Genomic DNA, 23,774 nt, shown 5'->3' with positions numbered 1-23,774 from the left:
TGATGTTCAACAAGTCCAAAGGTGGGGACAATGAAGCCGGCACTGTTTGGGAGCAGGGCTCGTGAGATATAACAACCTCACGTGAGCCCCGGGAACGCAAGTGCCAACACCGCTGGAACAGCGCCGGCACGGGAGCCGAGTATGAGCGATTTTAATTTAATGAGGCCAAACATGAGGAATGACAAGGGGTTGTCCTAATGGTGGACAACAACTTTAAGAAAATACAATTTTCAGTTCAAACATTTCCCACATTCTGAACATGAAAAAAAACCTTCTCAACTGTGTGACTTCTGATGTTTATTAACCCCTTCAGGACCTTAAGATTTTCCATTTTTGGTCTTTTCGTTTGTTGCTCCCCGTCTTCCCAGAGCCATCATTTTTTTTATTTTTCTGTCAATATGGCCGTGTGAGGGCTTTTTTTTTCCAGGGACGAGTTGTACTTTTGAATGGCACCATTGATTTTACCATGTAGTGCAATGGAAAATGGGAAAAAAATTCCAAATGCTGTGACATTGCAAAAGAAGTGCAGTTCCACAATTATTTTTTTAGGATTTTTTTTACCATGTTCACTAAATGCTAAAATTCTCTAGGTCATTACAAATTTGCAGATAAAAAAGGAATCTCTACATATTTGTTATTTAAGTGGTGTTATTGCATTTAGATGCAATGTGTCAGCGACCAAAAAACTCTTTCTGGCGTTTTGATCTTTTTTTCTTATTACGCCGTTTACTGTTCATATTAATTATTTTTATAGTTTGATAGATTGGTCGTTTCTGAACGTGGCGATACCAAATGTGTATTTTTTATTTTTTCACAATTGTTTTATTTTGAATGGGTCAAAAGGGGAGTGATTTGAACTTTTATACATATATATATTTTTTTAATATTTTTACATGTTTTTATTTTTTGTTTTACTGGTTTCAATAGTCTTCTTAGGAGACTTGACACTGCGATCTTCTGATCGCTTGTGCTACAAGCTATGTGCTATGTGTAGCAGACTTGATCATCTGCTATGAATGCCAGCCACAGGGCAGATCAGCAATGACCACCACAGGACTCTCCTGCCGACCACGAGTTGTCATGTCAACCCATCGGCAAGCCACGTTAATGTGACAACGGTGCCAATGACCGGAACTAATGATGCACTTCCGGCGCGATCATGTTAAATGTTGCAGTCAGAGATTGACAGCAGCATTTAACATGTTAACAGCCAGCGATGGATCATGATTCCACCCGCAGCTGTTAGGGGACACATGACAGCTGATCAGATCAGCTGTCATGTGCCTGAAACCATGCAAGGTCAGTGCTGGAGCCCGCACCAAAAAGAGGGAGGCAACCTATGATGTATTTATAGGTCGTGAAGGGGTTAAAGGGAACCTGTCACCATCAAAAGTGCTATTTACCTGCAGATATGTGCTAACCTGCACAGCGCCTGCACGTAGTTGAATGCTGTGGGGAGAAAATTAACTTTATTCTCCCCAGCAGCATTCGGTTTCAGTCAGTGGGGCAGTGAAAGCGCTGGTTCAATCACTGATCTGGGGGCTGTGGCTGTAACCACACCCCGGCACTGACTGACAGCCGGCCCCAATGCAGAGCCAGTGTCAGTCAGGGCTGGGGGTGCGGTTACAGACGCCCCTCCGTATTCTCATAGCGGCGACTGAACCTGCGCTGGCGCCGCCCCCACTTACTGAAAGCGAATGCTGCCGGGGAGCATACTACATGCAAGCTCCGGACAAGTTAGTAATGCTATTAACCTACAGATTAAGCCCATATCTGCAGGTTTAATAGTGTTTTTGCTGGTGACCGGTTTCTTTAAAAGTTGATTTCCAAGTAAAACATTTCCCACATTAAGAACATGAAAAAGACTTCTCCCCTGAGTGACTGCTCTGGTGACTAAGAAAAGATGATTTCTTCATAAAACATTTTCCATATTCTGAACAGGAAAAGGGCTTTCCTCCTGTGTGCATTCTCTGGTGTCTATCAAGATGCGCTTTTCGGTTAAAACATTTCCCACATTCTGAACATGAAAAAGGCTTCTCCCCTGTGTGGGTTCTCTGGTGTCTATCAAGATGTGCTTTCCAGCTAAAATATTTCCCACATTCTGAACATGAAAAAGGCTTCTCCCCTGTGTGCATTCTCTGGTGTCTATCAAGATGCGCTTTTCGGTTAAAACATTTCCCACATTCTGAACATGAAAAAGGCTTCTCCCCTGTGTGGGTTCTCTGGTGTCTATCAAGATGCGCTTTCCAGCTAAAACATTTCCCACATTCTGAACATGGAAAAGGCTTCTCCCCTGTGTGAGTTCTGTGGTGTCTATCAAGATGCACTTTCAAGCTAAAACATTTCCCACATTCTGAACACGAATAAGGCTTCTCCCCAGTGTGGGTTCTCTGATGTGTAGCAAGATTTGATTTCTCTGTAAAACATTTTCCGCATTCTGGACATGAAAAAGGCTTCTCTCCTGTGTGAGTCTTCTGATGTCTGATAAAGGTTGATATCTGTGGAAAACATTTCCCACATTCTGAACACGAAAATGGCTTCTCCCCTGTGTTAGTTCTCTGGCGTCTAACAAGATTTGATTTCTGGTTAAAACATTTCCCACACTTGGAACATGAAAATATATTCTCTGCTGTGTGAATGTTTTTGATGTTTTCAAGGGGAAAACTATTTCCATATTCTGATTGTGAAAATGACTTATTTGCTTTAGGAGCAGTTCGTTTTTTAATGCTTATTTTGTGACTTTGCTTTTCTTTAGTATTCAGTAATGAATCATAAGACAGGACCTGTTTCAAAGGATCAGATGACAGATCTTTGCAGTGAAGGGATGATGGTATATCCGGGGTAATGGCATTCACTTCAATTATATCCTCTGGGATCTCAAGACTATCTGATTTAAAAATGGAAGATGTCAGCTGTCCCTCTGATCTTCTGGTACAGTCATCTGCCAAGAAAAAACAATTATTATTTTTGAATAAAATATCCTTGAATTTAATATTTTTGAACATTTCTACTTAAACTGTCAGTAAAAATGGCAAGTTACGTTAAAATACTGAATTGTTAATTCCAGCGGACCCGGCGCTGTCATGGCTGCCTGACAACCACACGGTAGACCCGGATGGAGTGTGTTCAGACCAGAACAGCGAAGTCATAAGCTCTTAGACCCATAGCTGTAGTATGGCAGGAGTACAGAAGCCAACCAGTAGTGTCCTGGAGCAATTCATCTTACTAGCCAAAGGCACTAAAGGCTCAGCTCTTCCAGCCCTTATCAACCAAGTATTAGACACCCCAGGAGTCTATGTATTCGGAGAACTTCTAAATTTACCCACAGTACAAGAGCTTGCAGACCGTTCACATTCTGGCTACTTACAGCTCCTAAATTTGTTTGCCTATGGGACATATCCAGATTATGTTGCATTAAAAGATAATTTGCCAGAACTTTCGGCTGTACAGAAAAACAAGCTGAAACACCTGACAATTGTGAGCCTTGTGTCCAGGATGAAGTGCATTCCATACTCTGCTCCTGAAAGATTTAGACATGAGGAACCTCCGAGAGTTGGAGGATTTAATCATAGAAGCAGTTTACACAGACATCATTCAGGGCAAACTGGATCAACGCAATCATGTGCTAGAAGTTGATTTCTGCATTGGACGGGACATTCCCAAGAAGGACATAAGTAGCATTGTGAAAACCCTTCAAGAGTGGTGTGATGGTTGTGAAGCCGTCTTAATGGGGATTGAACAGCAAGTGGTGAGGGCAAACCAATACAAGGAGAACCACATCCGTACACAGCAGCAAATAGAAACAGAAGTGACAAATATTAAAAAAAACTCTGAAAGCCACAGCTTCCTCAACTGCTCAGGACACGGACCAGCACCTTGCAGAGCGGGAAGGACCCCCTCTTGCTGAGCAGCAACAGCCCACTAAGAAGATGTCAAAGGTTACAGGTCTGGTCTCCAGCCACCACTAATGAAGCTGAAAATATGGAAGAGGCTCCAGGGGGCATACAACTGCTCCTGGACTGTTTACAGACTTAACCACATGCCATCATTGTATCTGCCTCTTTCCATCCAAAACCCTTGGAGACCCTGCCTGCTAAGAGTGACAGTGAACCCATTAGCTTTAGCACTGCTGAGATCCAGCTTGGTTTGCAGATTGTTGTCCATGCAGATCAGGACATTTTGCCTATAAGTTTGTGGATCCATCTCCCTGCTGGAGAGGACTGCTGTGGAAGTCACTGCGGTATACAGTAGCCTTCCCTGTCACGGAGAGGATTCTAGAAATGGCTGCTTATTGCTGTGTGGTTATAAAATCCCAGGTGACTTTGGTCCTGTCATCTCTTCTCTGGAGATTTGAAATGTGCAGTAGGGACAGATCTGTACAGAAAGTTTTCCTATTTCCTTAAATGCACCCTGTTAAAGCATTATTTTTCCAGGAGACTGTATTTTCTTTCTTCTTGTAATGAGTCATTTTTGCCTGATCTTGACATGCCATGTATTTGAGGGCAGTTTTTGAAATGCAGAAAAATAATTTTTAATGGTCATCTGGCAGGAAGAGAAAGTCCACTTCATATGTGAGCTGCAATTTCCTGTATCCAACTATATCTGTATGGCTTGTGGAAAAGATTAAGATGTAAAACAGTAGAACATATGTATGTGGTGCTTTCTTAAAGACAGATCACAGAAACTGCCAGAGAATGCAAAACATGATAAAACAGACACATAAGGTTGGGTTCCCATAATAGGCGCTTGGTGAGTTTTTGATGCTGCGTATTGTCAGAGCGTAAAAAACGTAGCGTCTTACAAGTCCAGCAGAGTGGATGGAGTCATAGAAATCTCACACCCTCTGTGCTTTGTTTAGGCTGCATAAACTGACCAGCCGTACATGTTGGGTGTACATCGTTTTATGTGTGGATTATTTCCATAGACTTGCCATTGATGCAGAAAATATGCAGGTAAAAAACCACACATGCTGCGTAAATGCGTTAAAAACGCATCCGCACACGACTGTATCAATATTAAGTTTTGTTAAAGCTATATACCAGAAAGTATCAAAAACAAATCTGCTTTATTTATAACATGACGTACCAAAAGAGACAAAAAGCGCAGCGTCTAAAGCAAGGAAAAAAATGCACTCCAAAATACTGAATTATTCACAAGACAAAGAAGACAATAACAGTTCACAGTCTGATAGAAAACCTCATATAATGAACCAGTAGAGCGTGGTGTCCAACTCTACTCCCAAATATGGAATAAAATATGGAATGTAGGCGAAAATGATACCAATAAAAACTTCTACTCATCTCATAAAAAACAAGTCCCCACTCAAGTCCATCATCTGTCAGTGGAAAAACAGAGGTTTCCACATCATTAGTGGCTCAAAGGCTCTTGAAAAGCAACATGGCTTCCATAACCCAATCCAGCAATATCCGCTCCCCCAAAGTCAAATCTCCCCCTCACTTCTGAGCCTTGCAGTGCGCCCAAACCACATGTACCATCCATGTATTTGGCATTACTATAGTGAGAAGAACCCAATTAATTTACGGTGTGTGTTTCCTGGAGCACAATCTGGACACTATGTGTTGGGTATTAAAATAGTATATTTGCAATTTTCACTCTCCATCATCCACTGTGTGCTAATTTCCAGAAAAACACTGTGGAGTCAAAATAGTCACTAGTCCTATAGATTATTTCACTGACTGGTTATAAATTCCAAAATGGAGTCACTTTATGGGGATTTCTACTGCTCTGGTTTTCTTTCATTTTGTCATATTAGGGCTTCTGTAAATGGTGGGTCCCATCTCCTCTGGGATCTGCTCCTGCGACGTTTGCTTCTGTCACCAGGAGCCGCCTTATTCATCCTGCAGGCGGCGCTGGTGATGGAGGAGACGTCAGAAGCTCTGGGCGGCGCAGGCTCTGTCCAGCCACTAAGATTAGGATGCCTGGGACCAGTAGTACCATCCAGTCTGGCTGTATGCGTGTGTGTGCTGTCCAGCTGGAGTAATCTGCTCCCTGCTTCAGCCATTTGGAAAGCACCGCACCCTACTAAAGCTGGAAGCATATTGCTGGAAGCTGCCAGATACAGCCTTGTTCTCCTCTGGTTCAGTCCTCTGTGCTCAGCTCCCGGCTTGTGCATTTGTTTCCTGTTGTGACCCCGGCCCGTTTACTGACTACTTGGTCTTCTGATTTTGTATTTTCTATGCCCTCTCTGTTCTGACTCGGCTACCTGACTATTCTTCTTGCCATGTCACACTACAGAAGAGCAGGTAACACCAAGGTCCAAGCTTGGGGGTCTCTGTGTATGTCCAGGTCCATGTAGAGGGGTGAAAGTGTGACGAGCAAGGCTTATTATCCTTTGTGAAAAATTCCAAAGTTATCACGACATAAAGTGACACACGTCAGATTTGAAAAAATGGGGCCTGATTAGGAACAAAAAACTGGCTGCAGAAAGGGGTTAAATCAGAGGATTTTGGGCACTAACTACTGTACTCAAAAACTGTGATTATAAACTCTAACATATCTACTGAAATGATCAAACTCAACAGTCTTCATCTGTAAAAAATGAGTAACTAGTGGTGAAACCTCTCTGGGGTAATTAGAGTATGGGGCTCGGTGGCTCTTGGCAATCTAAACTATCGTAAGGGACAATATTTTCTGTCAGATGAGTTTCAAGAAGAAATATTAGACGTTCAAAGAGAACTTTTTATAATACTGCAGAGATGAGGTGTCTTAAATTTAGCTTAGAGATATATCATGGCACAGGTGTAATGCTTTCTGTATAGTTTATTGCAATCCTGTTTGAAGTTAGTCGGTTTTAAAAGAAATTGAAAAGTCAGAATAAAAGAAAACTCTTTTGTTATTGTACAGAAATTCACACTTGGCCTCACTGCACATTTAATGTTGTCTTTAATAAAAGTGAAGGTTGGCCAGAAAGACTGGACCTGGTCTTGTAGGAATCATATGAGCACATTCAGCAGCACAGAAGGGAGAGAAGGTAGATTCATCCAATAAGATATCAGGGATCTAGGAAGCCAACAGCATCATTACCCTCCGCTTTCTCTTACAGGCCCATCATAATATTTTTCTTCAAGTGATTTTCTCACTTGTCAGAACATTCTACGTACGCTGTCATTTGGCTTTGTGGTTTAAAGACCTGGGCAGATAAGAGTCAGTGTCTTCTAATCCCAGTGGGTAGGTGGATCCTCCAGGTTAAGTTCTATAGAAAAGTGCTTTCAATGACCTAAGTCATTTGAACAGTTTTGGGAGGAGGAGAATGTCGTTTTCTATTGGCAAAATGGTGATCAAACGATACGGCCGGACTACATGATCGATAAATAAACCACAGCCGGTGATTGCGAAGAATCTGTAACTTCTCTGCATTTAGTGGATACTACTCACCTGGGTAGTCATATGTAGGAATCTCCTCTTTACACCACTCATCACCCCTCACATATGTCTCTGTAGTATCAATATGGGTCAGATCTTCACCCTGAAACAAATACTGTAAAAGTCACAGACAGATGGAGACGTCACATCAATGATCAGCTCTAATCCTGCCATCTCCACCGTTCTCATTACACAAGTATAAAACATATAATACTGGTGGATAAAACAAGACTGAGCACGAGACCTTCACAGCCGTCTACACATCATAGGGGAGATCTCATGACACCTTCTCTCCATCTACCTGATGATCCTGAGGAACATTGGGATCTTCTTGCTTACAGTTCTGTGTAAGAAGAGGACGGGGACATCTCTCTGATGTTGTCATCTTACTGGATAGACCTGGAGGAAACACATACAGGGACTGAATTCATTCTTTACATACAGAGAATTATAGGCCGTGTGTGTTTAGTCCTGTCTATTACCTGGTGATGTGAGGGGCTGGGGAACCTCCATGATGTCCTTGTACAGATCTTTGTGTCCTTCTAAATACTCCCACTCCTCCATGGAGAAATAGACTGCAACATCCTGACACCTTATAGGAACCTGACACATATAATGATACCGTCATCCCCCCGATCCCTTCATAGAGTTACTGTATAATGTCCCAGCATTCCCAGCAGTGTCACCTCTCCAGTCAGCAGCTCAATCATCTTGTAGGTGAGTTCTACGATCTTCTGGTCATTGATGTCCTCATGTATCAGGGGGTGAGGTGGAGGCCTCGTGATTGGGCTCAGGGGTCTTCCCCATCCCTCAGACACAGGGTCCTGACAGCGCTCACTAGAGGTCTTCTTCACTACTGTGTAATCCTGGTTATGGAGAGACACAGTAAAAAATATCACTACAGACATTTCCAGAGTCCTCACCTCTCCAGTTCTGTCCATCTGTTATTCCCATAGATAAGAATGATGTAATGTGACGTCATCAGAATCTCTCACCTCTCCAGTAAGCCGGAAGAGGATCTCCAGGGTGAGGTGTAATATCCTCTCCACCATCTTGTCTCTGTCCATATCCATCTTTGATTGGTAAATCAGGAAAATTATCTTCTATAGAAGATCTTCATTGAGAGGATCCGATATTGTAGAGACCTGAATGAGGAGAAGATGAGCAGATGTAACATCATAAAAATCCTGTGTAATAATACAATTACTGGAGATAATAAGGGGAAACATATGATGAGATATATTATTTTACAGTATTTAGATTTCTTCTTTACATCTAGTAATAAAACCTATATATTTTAGGCCACAGACAACAAGCAGTTTCTTCCTCTGAGTCTGTAGCTGAACACGTTTCTCCAAGACTCATCTTCCATAAAGCTAATTTTCGGCTGATTTACTGACACTGCAATCGGCATTAGTAATACTGCAGGAGATATTCATTTCAAGTGACATGAGAAATAACTACTTCATGAGGAGGACGACATCTTCATCTTCTACTTTGGTTCTAGAAACATATTTGGCCGAAGTCCGTCACTGACTACATCACCACCGGCCGTCTATGTGAATGTGCCCCGTTTTCCCCGGACTGTAATGTTCTATCACAGTGGATCTAATGTCTGATTCAGACATAGAAATTTGAGACATTTATAAAAGCTTGTTTGTAAGAACACCAAGACAAGAGATATTTAATGCCAAATTCTCCATGTACAATGTATTTTTCTCTCTGGATATGATGGGATTTTTTTTAAGCATTTTCGCATAGGTTTCCATATAATACATGAAAAACACTCCAAAAAAATAAAATTGGGGATAGAGGTAAAGTCGAAACATTATACAGTGTGTGGGTGGATGGCGGTACTAGGGGAATAGTATACTGTGTGTGGGGGCCAAGAAAAGGCACTGTACTATGGGAGCAATACATGATTCCTTCACAAAAACACCCTAAACATAACATTTTTAAAACAACCCCACAATTTGTGAATCTTCAGGGTAAATCACTTTCTAACCATTTGATTAGAGCTGATACTATTAAGCTAAAGTGTCTAAACAGACTTTCTTTCATATCCATAAAGGGGCACTTTTCCGTGTTTGTCATGCCAGAACTGTTGGAGGATTATTACAGGTGACAGTTTTCCCACCAATTAGATGGGACACCTGTGGAAATGGGTGGTTTATTTTACCAGCTACAGTTCTGATGTGATTTACTCAGTAAAGATCCTTGTGGTAATGTGGACGTTGGACAAATGTAATGATCAATTACAATCAGACTGAAGGAACATGGCTCCTCTATTCGGCTCCATGAATCTAGGATGAAATCCACTGCAGCCCCTGCAAGAAAAGAATGAAGAAGAGCAGAAGTTTGGTGAGACCACCGTGGCCAGACATTTCTTGGAGATGGTGCTAAAAGTTCTGATCTCTGATAGTCGGTGTTAGAAGAGACGACCGCAGCGGATTCACAATCACAACGTTGTAAACTTCTACAGAGACGTGTTCTGGATTTACTCCCTGGAATCAATCCCAAAGGGTTAAATGACGTCTGTAACTTCATTGTGTTTCTATGAAGCTTCTTCTCTGAACTTTATTCCTTTGTTTTCTGCCGTATTTATATTACTCTCCAGAATCAGAAATGTATTAAGTCCTATAGAAACTGCTGAGAAATAATCATCTAATTCTGTGTTCCCAGGATTATTCTTGTGGGAATTGGCTGCGATATCCCCTGAGTAATATATTTCTAGTATTAACCCCTTTATGACCTTGCCCGTAATAGTACGTAGCTGCGCCCTGGGCTTTATAGACCAGCTATGTACTATTACGCGTGTGGCGATGGCGCCCGCACACAAGCAGTGCGGGGCGATCGCCGCCGGGTGTCAGCTGATTGTCACAGCTGACACCCAGTGCTATGTGCCAGGAGCGGTCCCGCACTGCTCCCGGCACATTAGCTCCCTCAATGCTGTGATCGAAGTCGATCGCAGCATTGCGGAAGTAAGCACCGGTACTCACCTCCTCTCCCGGCATCCCGTGGCATCTGAGTATGGTCTCGGATGTTGTCATGACGACTCGATGTCGTCATGACAACATCCGGGTCAACAGGAGGCAGGAAGTTACTTTGGTCATGCGCAGTGCATGATCAAAGTAACCTCCCTGTGTGCAGCGCTGACAGGCTGCATAGAATAGGGAGCTGCTGCTGTTCTCTATGCTATACAGCCGATCAGGCTGCAAAAAGGGAAAGTTCCATAATGGCACAATGTAAAGGCAAAAAAAGTGTAAGAAAGTTAAAAAAAAAAGAAAAAAATTGTAAAAATATAATAAAAAAAAGAAAAAAAAATGAAAATATAATATACCCATCAATAAATATTATTATTAAAAAAACAAAATAATAAAAAGTACACTTATTTAGTATAGCTGCGTTCGGAACGACCTGACCTATAAAACTATGCCACTAGTTAACCCCTTTAGTGAACACTGTAAAAAAAAAAAAAAAAAAAAAAAGCAAAAAATGATGCTTTATCATACCGCTGAAAACGTCATCTTGTCCCGCAAAAAACAAGCCGCCATACATCTCCATCAGCCGAAAAATAAAAAAAGTTGTAGCTCTCAGAATAAAGCGATACAAAAAAAATATTTTTTTTATAAAATAGTTTTTATTGTGTAAAAGCTCCAAAACATAAAAAACTATATGAATGTGGTACCGCTGTAAATGTACTGACCTGAAGAATAAAGCTGCATTATCAATTTCACTATACGCGGAACGGCATAAAAAAACAAACAAAAAACAATTCCTGAATTGTTGGTTTTTGTTTATTCTGCCTCCCAAAAATCAGAATAGAAAGCGACCAAAAAATGTCACGTGCCTGAAAATGGTACCAATAAAAACATCAACTCGTTCCGCAAAAAACAATCCATCACATGACTCTGTCGGACGAAATATGCAAAAATTATAGCTCTCAAAATATGGCAATGCAAAAAATAGTCTTTGCAAAAAAAAGCGTCTTTAGTGTGTGACAGCTGTCAGTCATAAAAACCCGATATGAATCTGGCATCGCTGTAATCGCACCGACCCGAAGAATAAAGTCATCTAATCCCTTATACCGCACGAGGAAAGGCGTAAAAAATAAACTCTAGCGTTAGGGTAATGCTAGGGTTAGGGTTGTGCTTGTGTTGACTCGCTTTGAGTGCTGGGTGCTTGGGTATGCACTGAGTATCGCGGGTGCTTGAGTAACATGCTTGAGTTTCCACCCCATATGCTTCACGGCCCAAAAAAACTTGCGGGGATTGCTTGCCATGCATGAGTGAACCCTGCGGGTTTTTTTTGGGTGTCTAATAACCGTGAAACATGCGGGGCAGTGACTCGAGCATGTTACTCGAGCACCCGCGATACTTAGAGCATACCTGAGTACCCGATGCAAACTCAAGTAGAGAGCACTTGTGCTCAAGACTGATGACAACTTATTCAATATGATGACCTAATGTTATCAAATTCTGTGTCGTACTTCTGGGTTTAAAATGTTCACTACACCCCTTGATAAAATCCTGGAGAGGTGTAGTTTCCAAAATGAGATCACTTGTGGGGGGTTTCCACTGTTTAGGCACATCAGGGGCTCTCCATAAGCAACATGGCATCCGCTCTCAATTCCAGCCAATTTTGCGTTCAAAAAGTCACACAGTGCTTCTTCCCTTCTGAACTCTGCTGTGCGCCCAAACACTGTATTTTCCCCACATATGGGGTATCGGCGTACTCAGGAGAAATTGCACAAAAGTTTTTGAGGTCCATTTACTTCTCTTACCCTTGTGAAAATAAAAAATTTGGGGCTAAAACATCATTTTTGTGGAAGAAGTTTGATTTTTTTATTTTCACGGCTCCATGTTATAAACGTCTGTGAATCACCTTGGGGGTTCAACGTGCTAACCACACATCTAGATAAGTTCCCAGAGGGGTCTAGTTTCAAAAATGGTGTTTGTTGTGGGGGGTTTCCACTGTTTAGGCACATCAGGGGCTCCCCAAGTGCAACATGGCGTCCGCTAATTATTCAAGCAAATTATACAATTAAAAAGTCAAATGGCGTTCCTTCCCTTCCGAGCCCTGCCGTGCGCCCAAACAGTGGTTTTCTCCCACATATGGGGTATTGGCTTACTCAGGAGAAGCGACTCAACAAATGGTATGGTGCCTGTTACCCTTAGGAAAATGCAAAATTGGGGGCTGAAAAACATTTTTGTGGGAAAAATGTGAAAATTTTATTTTTACGGCTCAATTATATAAACTTCTGTGAAGCACCTGTGGGTTCAAGGTGTTCACCACACATCTAGATAAGTTCCCTGAGGGGTCTAGTTTCCAAAATGGAGTCACTTATGGGGGTTTCACATCAGGGACTCCTCAAACATGGCGTCCGCTAATTATTCAAGCAAATTTTACATTCAAAAAGTCTAATGGCGCTCCTTCCCTTCCGTACCCTGCCGTGCGCCCAAACAGTGTTTTTTCCCCACATATGGGGTATCTGCGTGCTCAGGGGAAATTGCACAAGAAATGTTGTCCTTTTTTTCCGGTTACCTCTGTGAAAATAAAAAAATTGGGGTCTAAAGTAACATATTTGTGAAAAAAGTTAAATGTTCATTTTTTTCTTCCCCATTTCAAAAATTCCTGTGAAGCACCTGAAGGGTTAATAAAGTTCTTGAATGTGGTTTTGAGCACCTTGAGGGGTGCAGTTTTTAGAATGGTGTCACTTTTGGGTATTTTCTGTCATAAAGACCCCTCAAAGTGACTTCAAATGTGATGTGGTCCCTAAAAAAATGGTTTTGTACATTTTATTGTAAAAATGAGAAATCGCTGGTCAACTTTTAACCCTTATAGCTCTCTAACAAAAAAGAAATGTTGGTTCCAAAATTGTGCTGATGTAAAGTAGATATGTGGGAAATGTTATTTATTAACTATTTTGTGTGACATATCTCTCTGATTTAAGGGCATGAAAATTCAAAGTTTGAAAATTGCTAAATTTTTGCCAAATTTCCTTTTTTTTCACAAATAAACGCAAGTGATATCGATGAAATTTCACCACTATCATGAAGTACAATATGTCAGGAAAAAACAGTCTCAGAATCAGTGGGATCCGTTGAAGCGTTCCAGAGTAATTACCTCATAAAGTGACAGTGGTCAGAATTGTAAAAATTGGCCTGGTCATTAAAGTGCAAACCACCCTCGGGGGTAAAGGGGTTAATGCGCCAGTAATGGGGGATCTCCACATACCTCCACCTGCAGAGCCGCCACCACATATATGGCTGCTCTGTGCGCACAGGAGCTGTGATGAGGTCACAGGAGGGGAGGAGTCAGGGGTCACATGATCAGGGGCCTCAGTGGATGCAGGACTCTGCTGTAGTGATGGGCAGTCCGGCTTTTTTTGGAGATCTGGCTCACTGGGCTCCGCTCACCAAAAAGATCCGGCTCTTTTTGGCTCAAAAAACGGCTCTTCTTGCAATTAATACTAATTTTCTCACTGTTATAACTCCAGTCCTTTGACTGTAAAGCCAGAACCTCATTACACAGCTGTATAGGCATCTATTGAAGCAGTACAGATTGCTTTTTGCCCTGTCCTCAGAGTGTCGGCTCCTGTACAGACTGCTCACTCCTGGTTATTGCTGACCTGTGTTACTGTCTAGTATCTGATATTGCTTGTAAATGTCCTTTCTGCATCAGTCAGTGCTGTGACATCTGCTGGCGGTGAAGAAGATTCAGATTCTTAAGAATAAGTGCTTAGAGACGCATTAGGGTATGTGCACACGGCCGGTATTGGCAGCACTTTGAACGCAGTATACTTTATGCTGCGTCCAAAGCGCTGCACGCAGGTGAATCCGCATGTGTTCATTGAACCATGCGGATTCACTGCATCCTAAACATTACAGTGATCTAATTTCTCTTGCGGAGTCGCTAGTCTCCGCAAGAGAAATTGACATGCTGCAGTCTGTGAAGACGCGCCACATGTACGTGTCCGCGGGTAATCCGCAGATGCACGGAGACGCATAGTGGATGGGATTTCTTGAAATCCCATCCACTATGCTCTAACATCTGGCTGCTGCGGTTTGCACTGCGTCCAATACACAGCGATTGCTAATCATGTGCACATACCCTTACAGGCTCTTACAGACTAACTATGATCTGTGCACCACACACGCAGTGTTAGGCCAGTTTCACATGTCCTGGTTAGTGTTGAGCATTCCGATACTGTAATATCAGGTATCGACCGATATTCGCGGTATCGGAGTTCCGATACTGAGTTCCGATACTTTTGGAATATCGGATACCGGAATCGGAAGTTCCCATAATGCCTGCGCTCTGCAGTGTCTCTGAAGGATGACAAGCTGGATGGCAGCGCTCAGCTGCCATCCAGCCTGTCATCAGAATGCCATCCCAGCATACCTGGCGGGCGGTAAAAAGCCGCTGGTTTTTAAACAATCACACAGCCCCATACTGCTTCCCCGCAGCCTCCCACCCCGATCCTCCGCTTCCCCCGCCACCTCACATCCCGATCGTAAGTTAGGACCGGGCAGGGAGCGTAGCACCAAGGAGCGGGGAGCGAAGGAACCGGGCGGGGAAGCCGGCAGTAAAAAGACTTCACCGCGGGCTCTCCCGTTCTGTGCTGCGCTCTCCCGCCGGTTATTTCAAATGAACAGCTGAGGTATCAGCTGATGCTGATCAGCTGTTCATTTGAAGTAGCCGCGGTGCCCTCAGAGGGTTCATGTGAGTTCACGCTTGACGGCATGAACTCACATGAACTTTCCCACGGCCACATAGGTCAGCCACACCTCCCAGACCATCCCATCAATCCAGGAAGACGAGAATCCCATACCATTCCCGTCTTCCTGGATCATGGCTGAGCACCTGGGGTGGTACAAGAGGATGGAGATGATTAGTGTGCGCGAGGTGTCTGCGGGTGTCTGTGGGTGTTTGCAGGTGTCTGCACGATGTCTGCAGGTGTTTGCGGGTGTCTGTGGGTGTTTGCGGGTGTCTGCAGGTGTTTGCGGGTGTCTGCGTGCAGGCAGACATAGGCCGATGTGACACTACTACTCTTATCGGCCTATGTCTGTCCCCCGTCCACTCGCGCCAGCAGGATCAGCTCGATGGGAGCAGTAGTTCCCATCAGTCTGATCCTGCTATTTAAACTGCCCCATATGTTATTTTTGCCCCTATACATGTTTTATTCTTTTAGGCCCCCATTTTTTTTTTGGTCCCCAATAAATTTTAAATACATTTCATTGGTGGCCAGTGGTTGCCTAAAATAAATTAGTTTATACATTACCTGTCCCCGCCGATCGCCACCTAAAATAAAGTAAAAAATAAAAAACTACACCTATACTCACCTAGACACCTAATTCCCCGAAGCCATCGATCTCCTGTAATAAAATATAAAATAATAAACCACAACCTTATCCTTACCCCTCCGTAGTAGTCCAAGAGTGTCCCATAGAGATCTCCAGTTTAGAGCAGCCACATAAAATGTGAGTGCTCTAAACCGCTGCCGCCGCTAGAATGACGGTGGCTGTAAAGCAGCCTCGTCATTGCATAAGCGGGTTCGCCGGAGTTCAGGCAGCGCTGCTCCGGTTAGCTCCATTACGGCCCTGCTGTACCGTGAGAAATTCCCACGGTACAGCAGTGCCGTAAAGGAGGTCTCCGGAGCTGCGCTGACTGAATGCACTCCGGTGACCTCAGTCAGGGGCTCACGCTGCCGGGAGCGGACGTGTTCCCGGCAGTGTGAGCTTACAGCAGCAATGACAGCTGTCACCATCTCCAGATGTGACAGCTGTGCATGGGAGATCAGAGCAGGAACGTGGACAGGTAACTTTTTTTTTTTTAGTAAACTAAGAATTAAATAAAATGGTGTGTTTTATTTCAAATAAATTATTTTTTTCTGGGTGTAGTGTGTGTTTTTTCTTTTTAACACTTTGTAGGTTAGTAATGGGGGTGTCTTATAGACGCCCATCATTACTAACCTGGGCTTCATGGCAGCTGGCGCTGACATGAACCCCACCACTATTACCCCCTGCCACCATACCAGGGCAGCGTGGAAGAGCGAGGCTAAGCGCCAGATTTGGCGCACAAATAGGATGTGCCAAATCTGGGGCGGCTGAGGGCTGTTGTTTCTAGCCTGGGAGGGGGCCAATATTCATGGCACCCTTCCTAGACTATTAATATCAGCCCCCAGCTGTCTGCCTAGCCTTTGCTAGCTATTAAAATAAGGGGAACCCACGTCATTTTTTTGGGGGGTCCCCCATTTTAATAGCTAGTAAAGGCTAGGTATTCAGCTGGGGGCTGATATTAGTAGCCTAGGAAGCTCCGTGGGTACTACCCCCTTCCCAGGCTTCAAACATCTGCCCCAGCTGTCTGCTTAACCTCCGCTAGAGACTAAAATTATGGGGGAGCCCACGCCAATTTTTTTTTTAATAAATCCTTTATTTTAACACTAAATGACACTTGAGGGGTTAATAAAGATGCCGTCCCTAAATTATTATTTATTTTTTAATTATTTTTTACCAAAAATTTTGATGTGGGCTTCGCCATATTTTTGTATGCCAGCAGGTACAGCATCCAGAAACGGGCTGCCCCCAACTCCCAGCTGCCTATTTGTACCTGGCCGGACACGGCAATATAGGGAAGCCCTTTTTTTTTTTTATTATTATTTCATGAATTTCATGAAATAATTAAAAAAAAAAATACGTGGGGCTTCGCCCTATTTTTGTGTCCAGCCAGGTACAACTAAGCAGCTGGGGGCTGGAATCCACAGCGCAGGGTGGCCCAAGCTTTGTGGACCCCCCTGCTGCGAACTGCAGTCCGCAGCCACCCCAGAAAATATCGCGTTCATAGAAGCGCCATCTTCTGGCGCTGTATCCAGCTCATCCAGGGCCCTGGTGCGGTGGCTCACTGGTAATAAAGGGGTTAGGGCCAGCTTTGTATTATCCGCTGGCCCTAAGCCCGAAATTCATGGGGTCACGCCAACATTAGGCTATGTGCCCACGATGCAGAAATGAAGTTTTTGGGGACCAAAAACTAAAAAAAATATATGGGGGCCTAAAAAAATAAAAGATGTATAGGGGCAAAAATAACATATGGGGCAGTTTAAATAGCAGGATCAGGCTGATGGGAACTACAGCTCCCATCGAGCTGATCCTGCTGGCACGAGTGGACGGGGGACAGACATAGGCCGATGGGAGTAGTAGTGTCACATCGTCCTATGTCTGCCTGCACGCAGACATCGCACAGACACCCGCGCACACACCAATCATGATGGGTCTGATGGTCTGGGAGGTTAGGCTGACCTGTGCGGCCGTGGGAAAGTTCATGTGAGTTCATGCAATGAACTCACATGAACCCTCTGAGGGCACCGCGGCTACTTCAAATGAACAGCTGATCAGCATCACCTGATACCTCAGCTGTTCATTTGAAATAACCGGCGGGAGAACGCAGCACAGAACGGGACAGCCGGCGGTGAAGTCTTTTCCCTGCCGGCTTCCCCGCCCGGGTCCTTCGCTCCCTGCTCCTTGGTGCTTCGCTCCCCGCCCGGTCCTAACTTACGATCGGGATGTGAGGTGGCGGCGGGAGCGCAGGATCGGGGTGGGAGGCTGCGGGGAAGCAGTATGGGGCTGTGTGATTGTTTAAAAGCCGGCGGCTTTTTACCGCCCGCCGGCTTTTTACCGCCCGCCGGCTTTTAAACAATCAGGAAAATTCTCTCACGCTGGGATGGCATTCCGATATTAGTGTCCCATTGACTTGCATTGGTTTCCGGTATCGGAATCGGCGATATCCGATACTTTTTAGGTATCGGTCCGATCCAATCCGATCCGATATTTCCCGATATCGGAAGGTATCGCTCAACACTAAGTAATACATAAGAATAATATGTACTATGTGTGACCACTACAAACACTCATCTGAACTGGTCCAAGTGCTGTCAGCTTTTTTCACGGGCAGCACTTAGACAATACGGTCGTGTGAATACAGGCTTATGATGCATCTGGTAATAAACATGTTAAGGATGGGCCGCTACTCATGGGCCACTGCTGTGTGCTTGCCCCCCAAGCTAAAATGTGCCAGTCAGCCCCTTCTGCATCGGGTGCCAGAAAACCTAGATATACCTTTGGAATAGGTATCTTGAAAAGTAAGGATGGGGTTTGGTGTTTTTAAGTGATTTTATTGACTCTGTGCATTTATATTTTGTATCAATAATATGATATGGTTATATATATCTTCTGGATATCAGGAGGGCTTATCCCTGTGCATTGACTCTCTCCTTCTCCTTCGATGTCCTGTATAGGCCAAAAAAAACTACGCGTTTCGAGGACTCACAGTTCCTCTTCGTCAGCTTCTCGCTGGTAGTCAAACTGGTAACCTAATAAAGTCCAAACGCCCCCCACAAAGATAATACAACCAAAGAAATGGAGGAAGATCCAATACTATCAAGACGGTGCAAAAGGACATATGGAGGTGCAATAGAACTAAGATAGAATTCCAATAAGAATAGACTGTGTGTGAAAAAAATAATAATAAAAAAGACTTTGTTCAAACTTTCACAATTAGTTAAAAATGAATAAAAATTATATACTTATATTTCTGATGGCTATAAAAAACAGTCTGTTAATCAGTGTATATTACCAGGATAGTATAAATTCGGCACTTAGTACCATCAAGAGATAAAAAGGAAAAAATGAAGGAGAAAAATAAAAACATTATATTGTATCTCCAATAGGGGTATCAATGTATAGAAACAAATACATATATAAAATAGGTGGATTCAAAGGAACATATCCAAAAGACATATTATATTGATAAAATATAAGGAGGTTCATAAAAGTGCAATGTAAATGTTCAATTGGTACTGGGATAAAAAATACATACAGTATATACCGCTGCGAGTTGAAGGCATACAGCTGACTCTTGTGATTAAGGCCCTTCAGAGCCAAGCTATTTAATGTGAAGAACCATTTGGATTCCATCCGCGACATTAATCTCAGGTAATCACCACCCCTCCATTTTCTGGGGACTAATCGGATCCCACAAAACTTAGTGTCCTTATAAGATTGGTTGTGGAACTTCCGGTAGTGCCGGGACAGTGGATGCCCTTCAAAACCTTCATTCATGTTGATAAAGTGTTCCTTCAGCCTTTTGATAACTTGCTCTTTGTACAGACATCTCCTCCTGCCAAGGTATAAAAAGGGCGTGGCTTGGGGTGTGGATAGGGGCGTGGTCAGACTACGTGTGCCGCATGGTTTCGCCCTCTTTCTAGTCCTCATAGGTTGGCGGTATGCTTGTACTGAGGAGATCTGGGATATCAGTGATTAGGTCCCATATTGTGCACTGTAAGGTCTGGAAAAGCTCCTTCTATCCGTCTCTGTAGCACCAGAGGAAGAACAGAGGGGAAAAGACAGGATTTTCTACATGTCGCGTTATGTAGATGTTCTGCAGATTTATCACAACCGTCCACAAGAAGAAACTGCCATCACAGAGCCGCCTTTAGCTGTTGGAAAAGTTTAAACTTTGTTTTGAATAGTTGCTATAGGCAACAAGGACTTTCTATTTATGCTGGGTCACATGATGCTGGTGCTGGGTGATGTCATGTGACGGAATGTTGTGGGTGATGATGTCACAGAGGGCGTTGTGATGTCACCCTTGGGGTATATAAGGGGGCTCCATCCACCTGGATCTCATATCTCATTGGCCATATCTTGGTGCTGAGATACCCCCTGGAGACAATGAGGATCGCCATATTGTTTCTGTGCTGTACCCTGTTCTACCCTGTGAATTACCATAGGCTGCCGGTGAGTACCTGTCTATTATTACATATGGAGGACGTTTAGAATCAGCTGCGGCAGGGGAAGGGGATGGGGAGGGGGTCCTGTAAGAATTTACCTGCGGGAATAAGAGGTTATGGCAGGGAAAGGAGCTTAGGAAGTGACAGTCAGAGGGGATATAAGTGTGGGGTGACCCCTCTGACTCCCACATTCCTGCCTTGTCCTTGCAGTGATTAATGACTTTGGTGTTGTCCCTTATATATCACTTTGCAGTCACCAGTGATCGCTCCGCACTGTGATCCTAAACTACAGTCTCATTTACCTTTTTGCAAATGCCCAGAAGGGAAGGAGTCACATCACACCCATGTGAGCAGATCCCGCCCACTTTTACTGCAGTCGTAATGCGAGCTAGCTGTATTCTGTTTTCATGGAAATGTCAGCAGCTGCTCCCCCTAGTGTTTACAAGATGAAAACATCAAAAAAGTTAAAATATTTTTTTCAGATTTTATACCATTGGAACCTTTTTAAATATATATGTGTATTTATATATAAATACTTTACAATTTTACAATTGTAAAAAAATTGCTGACACTTTCCCTTTAAAAGATCTAAAGACGTTCTGCTTCATGTGCCATTGTGACCAATCACAGCACAGATTATATTTTTTAAACTTTTCTTGAAAAACTGAAGCTGCTCCGTGATTGGAAATCATGTGGAAGGGTTCTCTTTTAGACATTTAGTTAGGTCCAAAGTATCAGTGACATGATGGATAGAACTGTGCAATGATGTCACAGAGGGCTTTGTGATGTCACCCCTGGGTATATTAGAAGCCTCGGCCCATCTGCAGCTTGTATCTCATTGACCATACCTTGGTGCTGAGAGACCTCTGGAGATGATGAGTATCATCCTATCATTTCTGTGCTTTACGTTGCTCTACCCCCCACATTACAGTACACTGAGTGCGAGTATGTTCTCATCAATATGGAGGTCACAAGGATCAGCTAATGAGAACATCGCCTCTTGCAGGACTTCTCATACTGGACACGTGACCGTCCGTCATATGAAAGTCCAACTGTAAATAATATTCCATGGACCCTGGAGGTGAATCCCAAACTTCTTCCTGATCTTCTCAATGGGATATTTCTGAAAGTTGCTTGATAATGTATCCATCACTGTATAATAACAAGGGCTCTCTGTTTGACTGGATTGGGTATAAATATACAGGACTTTATTATGTTTTTTTTCTTTATTATAGGATGACCCACTACCCGTGGATCTCAGGAGAAGCACCTATCAAGCATCCATCAATCTTCCTCTTTGGCTCTTCCGTGACGCAGTTTTTGTTGCGGTGATGACACTACTGACAATACTAGAGTATTTGGCCTTAAGTCTTGTCCTGAGCAAGTGGGCAATGTCTGAACCTGGTGAAACAATCAGAAAACTCCTGAGAACAAAACCATTCTGAAGGAACAAAGTGCTTGTAAGGAGCTGATTTGCATCCCTCAGATTCAGGAGCAAGACTCCAGGAGAACACCTGTCCTGCCCAATGGCAAATGTTCTACTCCATCCATGGCTCCTGCACCGCAGGATGCGAAAAAGGTTCCTAGCTGCAACTATAAAGTGGCGTTCAGTGATATTGTCTGGGTCAGAACGATCCCTCACAATATAGGAAGAAGAGCTCGAAGTTCCACGGAGCATAAAGAGAGGTTACTGATTTTTCAGAGAAGCCAACAACCCAGAATTCCAGAGTCAAGAGCACCAGAACCTAGAACACCAGAACCTAGCATGTCAGAACCTAGTATGTCAGAACCTAGAATGCCAGAGCCTGAAATGCCTACAACACCTCAACCCAAAATCAAGAGGAGAAGATGTTTCCTTAGATGTTTTAGAGGCGAGGAAGATTGAGAAGGCAACTGCTTGAACTTTCCAATTGCTCGTGTTTTCATCACAGGTTAGTCCTATACATGCTGTCTGATGGGCACCATCTTACTATATACAATGCAGCATTGCACCTGAAATCGAATGGATATTTTGTCACACACTTGCACTTTAGCACCTTATCATATGGCGCATATATCTATGAACGCTTTGCTAAGTATCACTGTCTAGTATGTGCTTCTGATGAACCTATTTTAGGAAAACGTGTCGAGGTTTGGCATACTATGTACTTGAGTTTGGCGTACTATGTGCTTGTTGGTAAATTCTATTGCCATCTATAATCTACTAGATATTATAATGTCTCTGGTGGGATGCCCCATGCCGAATTGTTGATAACTGACTATGAGCATTGTCCTCTATTTCTTATCTACTATGGTTACAGGTTGATGTGAAGAGAGCTGTGCCATTGGTAGCGATTTTTCTACTGATTTGTCAGTTATATTTATGTTAGTTTAGCAAATTTCTGCTTGTAGGGTCTAATGTTTTAGCATAGTGTATGTTCTGTGAGCTAAATTGTCATACTTATGCGCTAGATAGATTATAAATTGTGATGCTTATGTACAAGATAGATTATTAGTTTAATCGGTGATTTTTTAAATATTTTTTAACATCAGGAGACTCAAGAATCGCATCTTACAGAAGACAAGAAGCCTAAATGCCGAAGGGTGATGACCTGTTGATGGCCCACAGCTGGAGGGTCATTACCTCTTGATGGCACAAAACTGGACAGAAGATAAAAACATTTGATCGCACACAGCCGGAGGGTGATGACCTATTGATGGCCATAGCCAGAGGGTCATTACCTGTTGAAGGCACACAGCCGGACAGAGGATCATTACCTGTTGATGGCACACAGCCGGATGGTCATTACCTGTTCATGGCGCACTGCCGGATGGTCATTACCTGTTCATGACGCACTGCCGGATGGTCATTACCTGTTGATTGTACACAGCCGGAGGGTGATGACCTATTGATGGCCATAGCCAGAGGGTCATTACCTGTTGATGGCGCACTGCCGGATGGTCATTACCTGTTGATGGCACACAGCTGGAGGGTGATGACCAGTTGATGTCGCACTGCCGGATGGTCATTACCTGTTGATGGCACACAGCCGGACAGAGGATCATTACCTGTTGATGGCACACAGCCGGTCAGAGGAGAAGATCTTTTGATTGCATACACCGGGTCCCTCCCTGATAACAAGGAACCCTGGGGAATACTGGTCATCTTGATCCCCCACTGACTATATACTTGCTCCACCTCAGCCTACACCATCATGGAGGACACTTCCACCTGTGTCCACTGTAAGGTTGGACTTTCTTTTATAATTACAGCAGATTAATAAACATCATAAAGCTGTAAAACTATCAAGTAATTTATTACAAATTATTATAAAGAAATATAAAGTATAATAGATAGCTATAGAGGGCACATAAGACGACTAACTATAGAAAGCATGGTATCACCTGATATATACTGTATATTCTAGATGGCGCTATTACACTAAATACATCACAACCTCCAGGGTGATATTACCGTACAATGCGAGATCACTAATAATGGCCACAGATTATGAGAAAATGACCAGCTCCATAGTCCTGGAGTTATTATAAATGTCTCTAGTGTGAGGCAGGGACTGGACAAGTGTTGGAGGGAGGTATATTCCCCCAGGACGTCCTTTATGTA

The 23,774-nt window shown here is 43.4% G+C and overlaps 1 protein-coding gene and 1 pseudogene across 1 annotated transcript in view; one reads left to right on the top strand and one right to left on the bottom strand.

Moving 5' to 3' along the window:
* Positions 1-1,827: 1,827 nt before the first annotated feature.
* The window catches only part of LOC141197697 (uncharacterized), a 38,091-nt gene continuing 16,144 nt past the window's right edge, over positions 1,828-23,774 (bottom strand). Inside the window, exons 2-5 of the mRNA XM_073662785.1 lie at positions 9,570-9,710; positions 7,703-7,782; positions 7,396-7,486; positions 1,828-2,941 (exon numbers count right to left, since the gene is read on the bottom strand). Coding sequence (XP_073518886.1) covers positions 1,848-2,941; positions 7,396-7,486; positions 7,703-7,782; positions 9,570-9,710 — 1,406 coding nt within the window. The 3' untranslated portion in view covers positions 1,828-1,847. The remainder of the gene's footprint in view (positions 2,942-7,395; positions 7,487-7,702; positions 7,783-9,569; positions 9,711-23,774) is intronic.
* Positions 3,133-4,103, top strand: LOC141197748 (COP9 signalosome complex subunit 7b pseudogene; annotated as a pseudogene).

This window comes from Phyllobates terribilis, unplaced genomic scaffold, assembly GCF_046119375.1.
Source record: "Phyllobates terribilis strain yellow unplaced genomic scaffold, ASM4611937v1 Scaffold_86__1_contigs__length_6382490, whole genome shotgun sequence".
Classification (NCBI taxonomy): domain Eukaryota; kingdom Metazoa; phylum Chordata; class Amphibia; order Anura; family Dendrobatidae; genus Phyllobates; species Phyllobates terribilis.
This window is presented reverse-complemented; position numbering and strand designations above follow the sequence as displayed.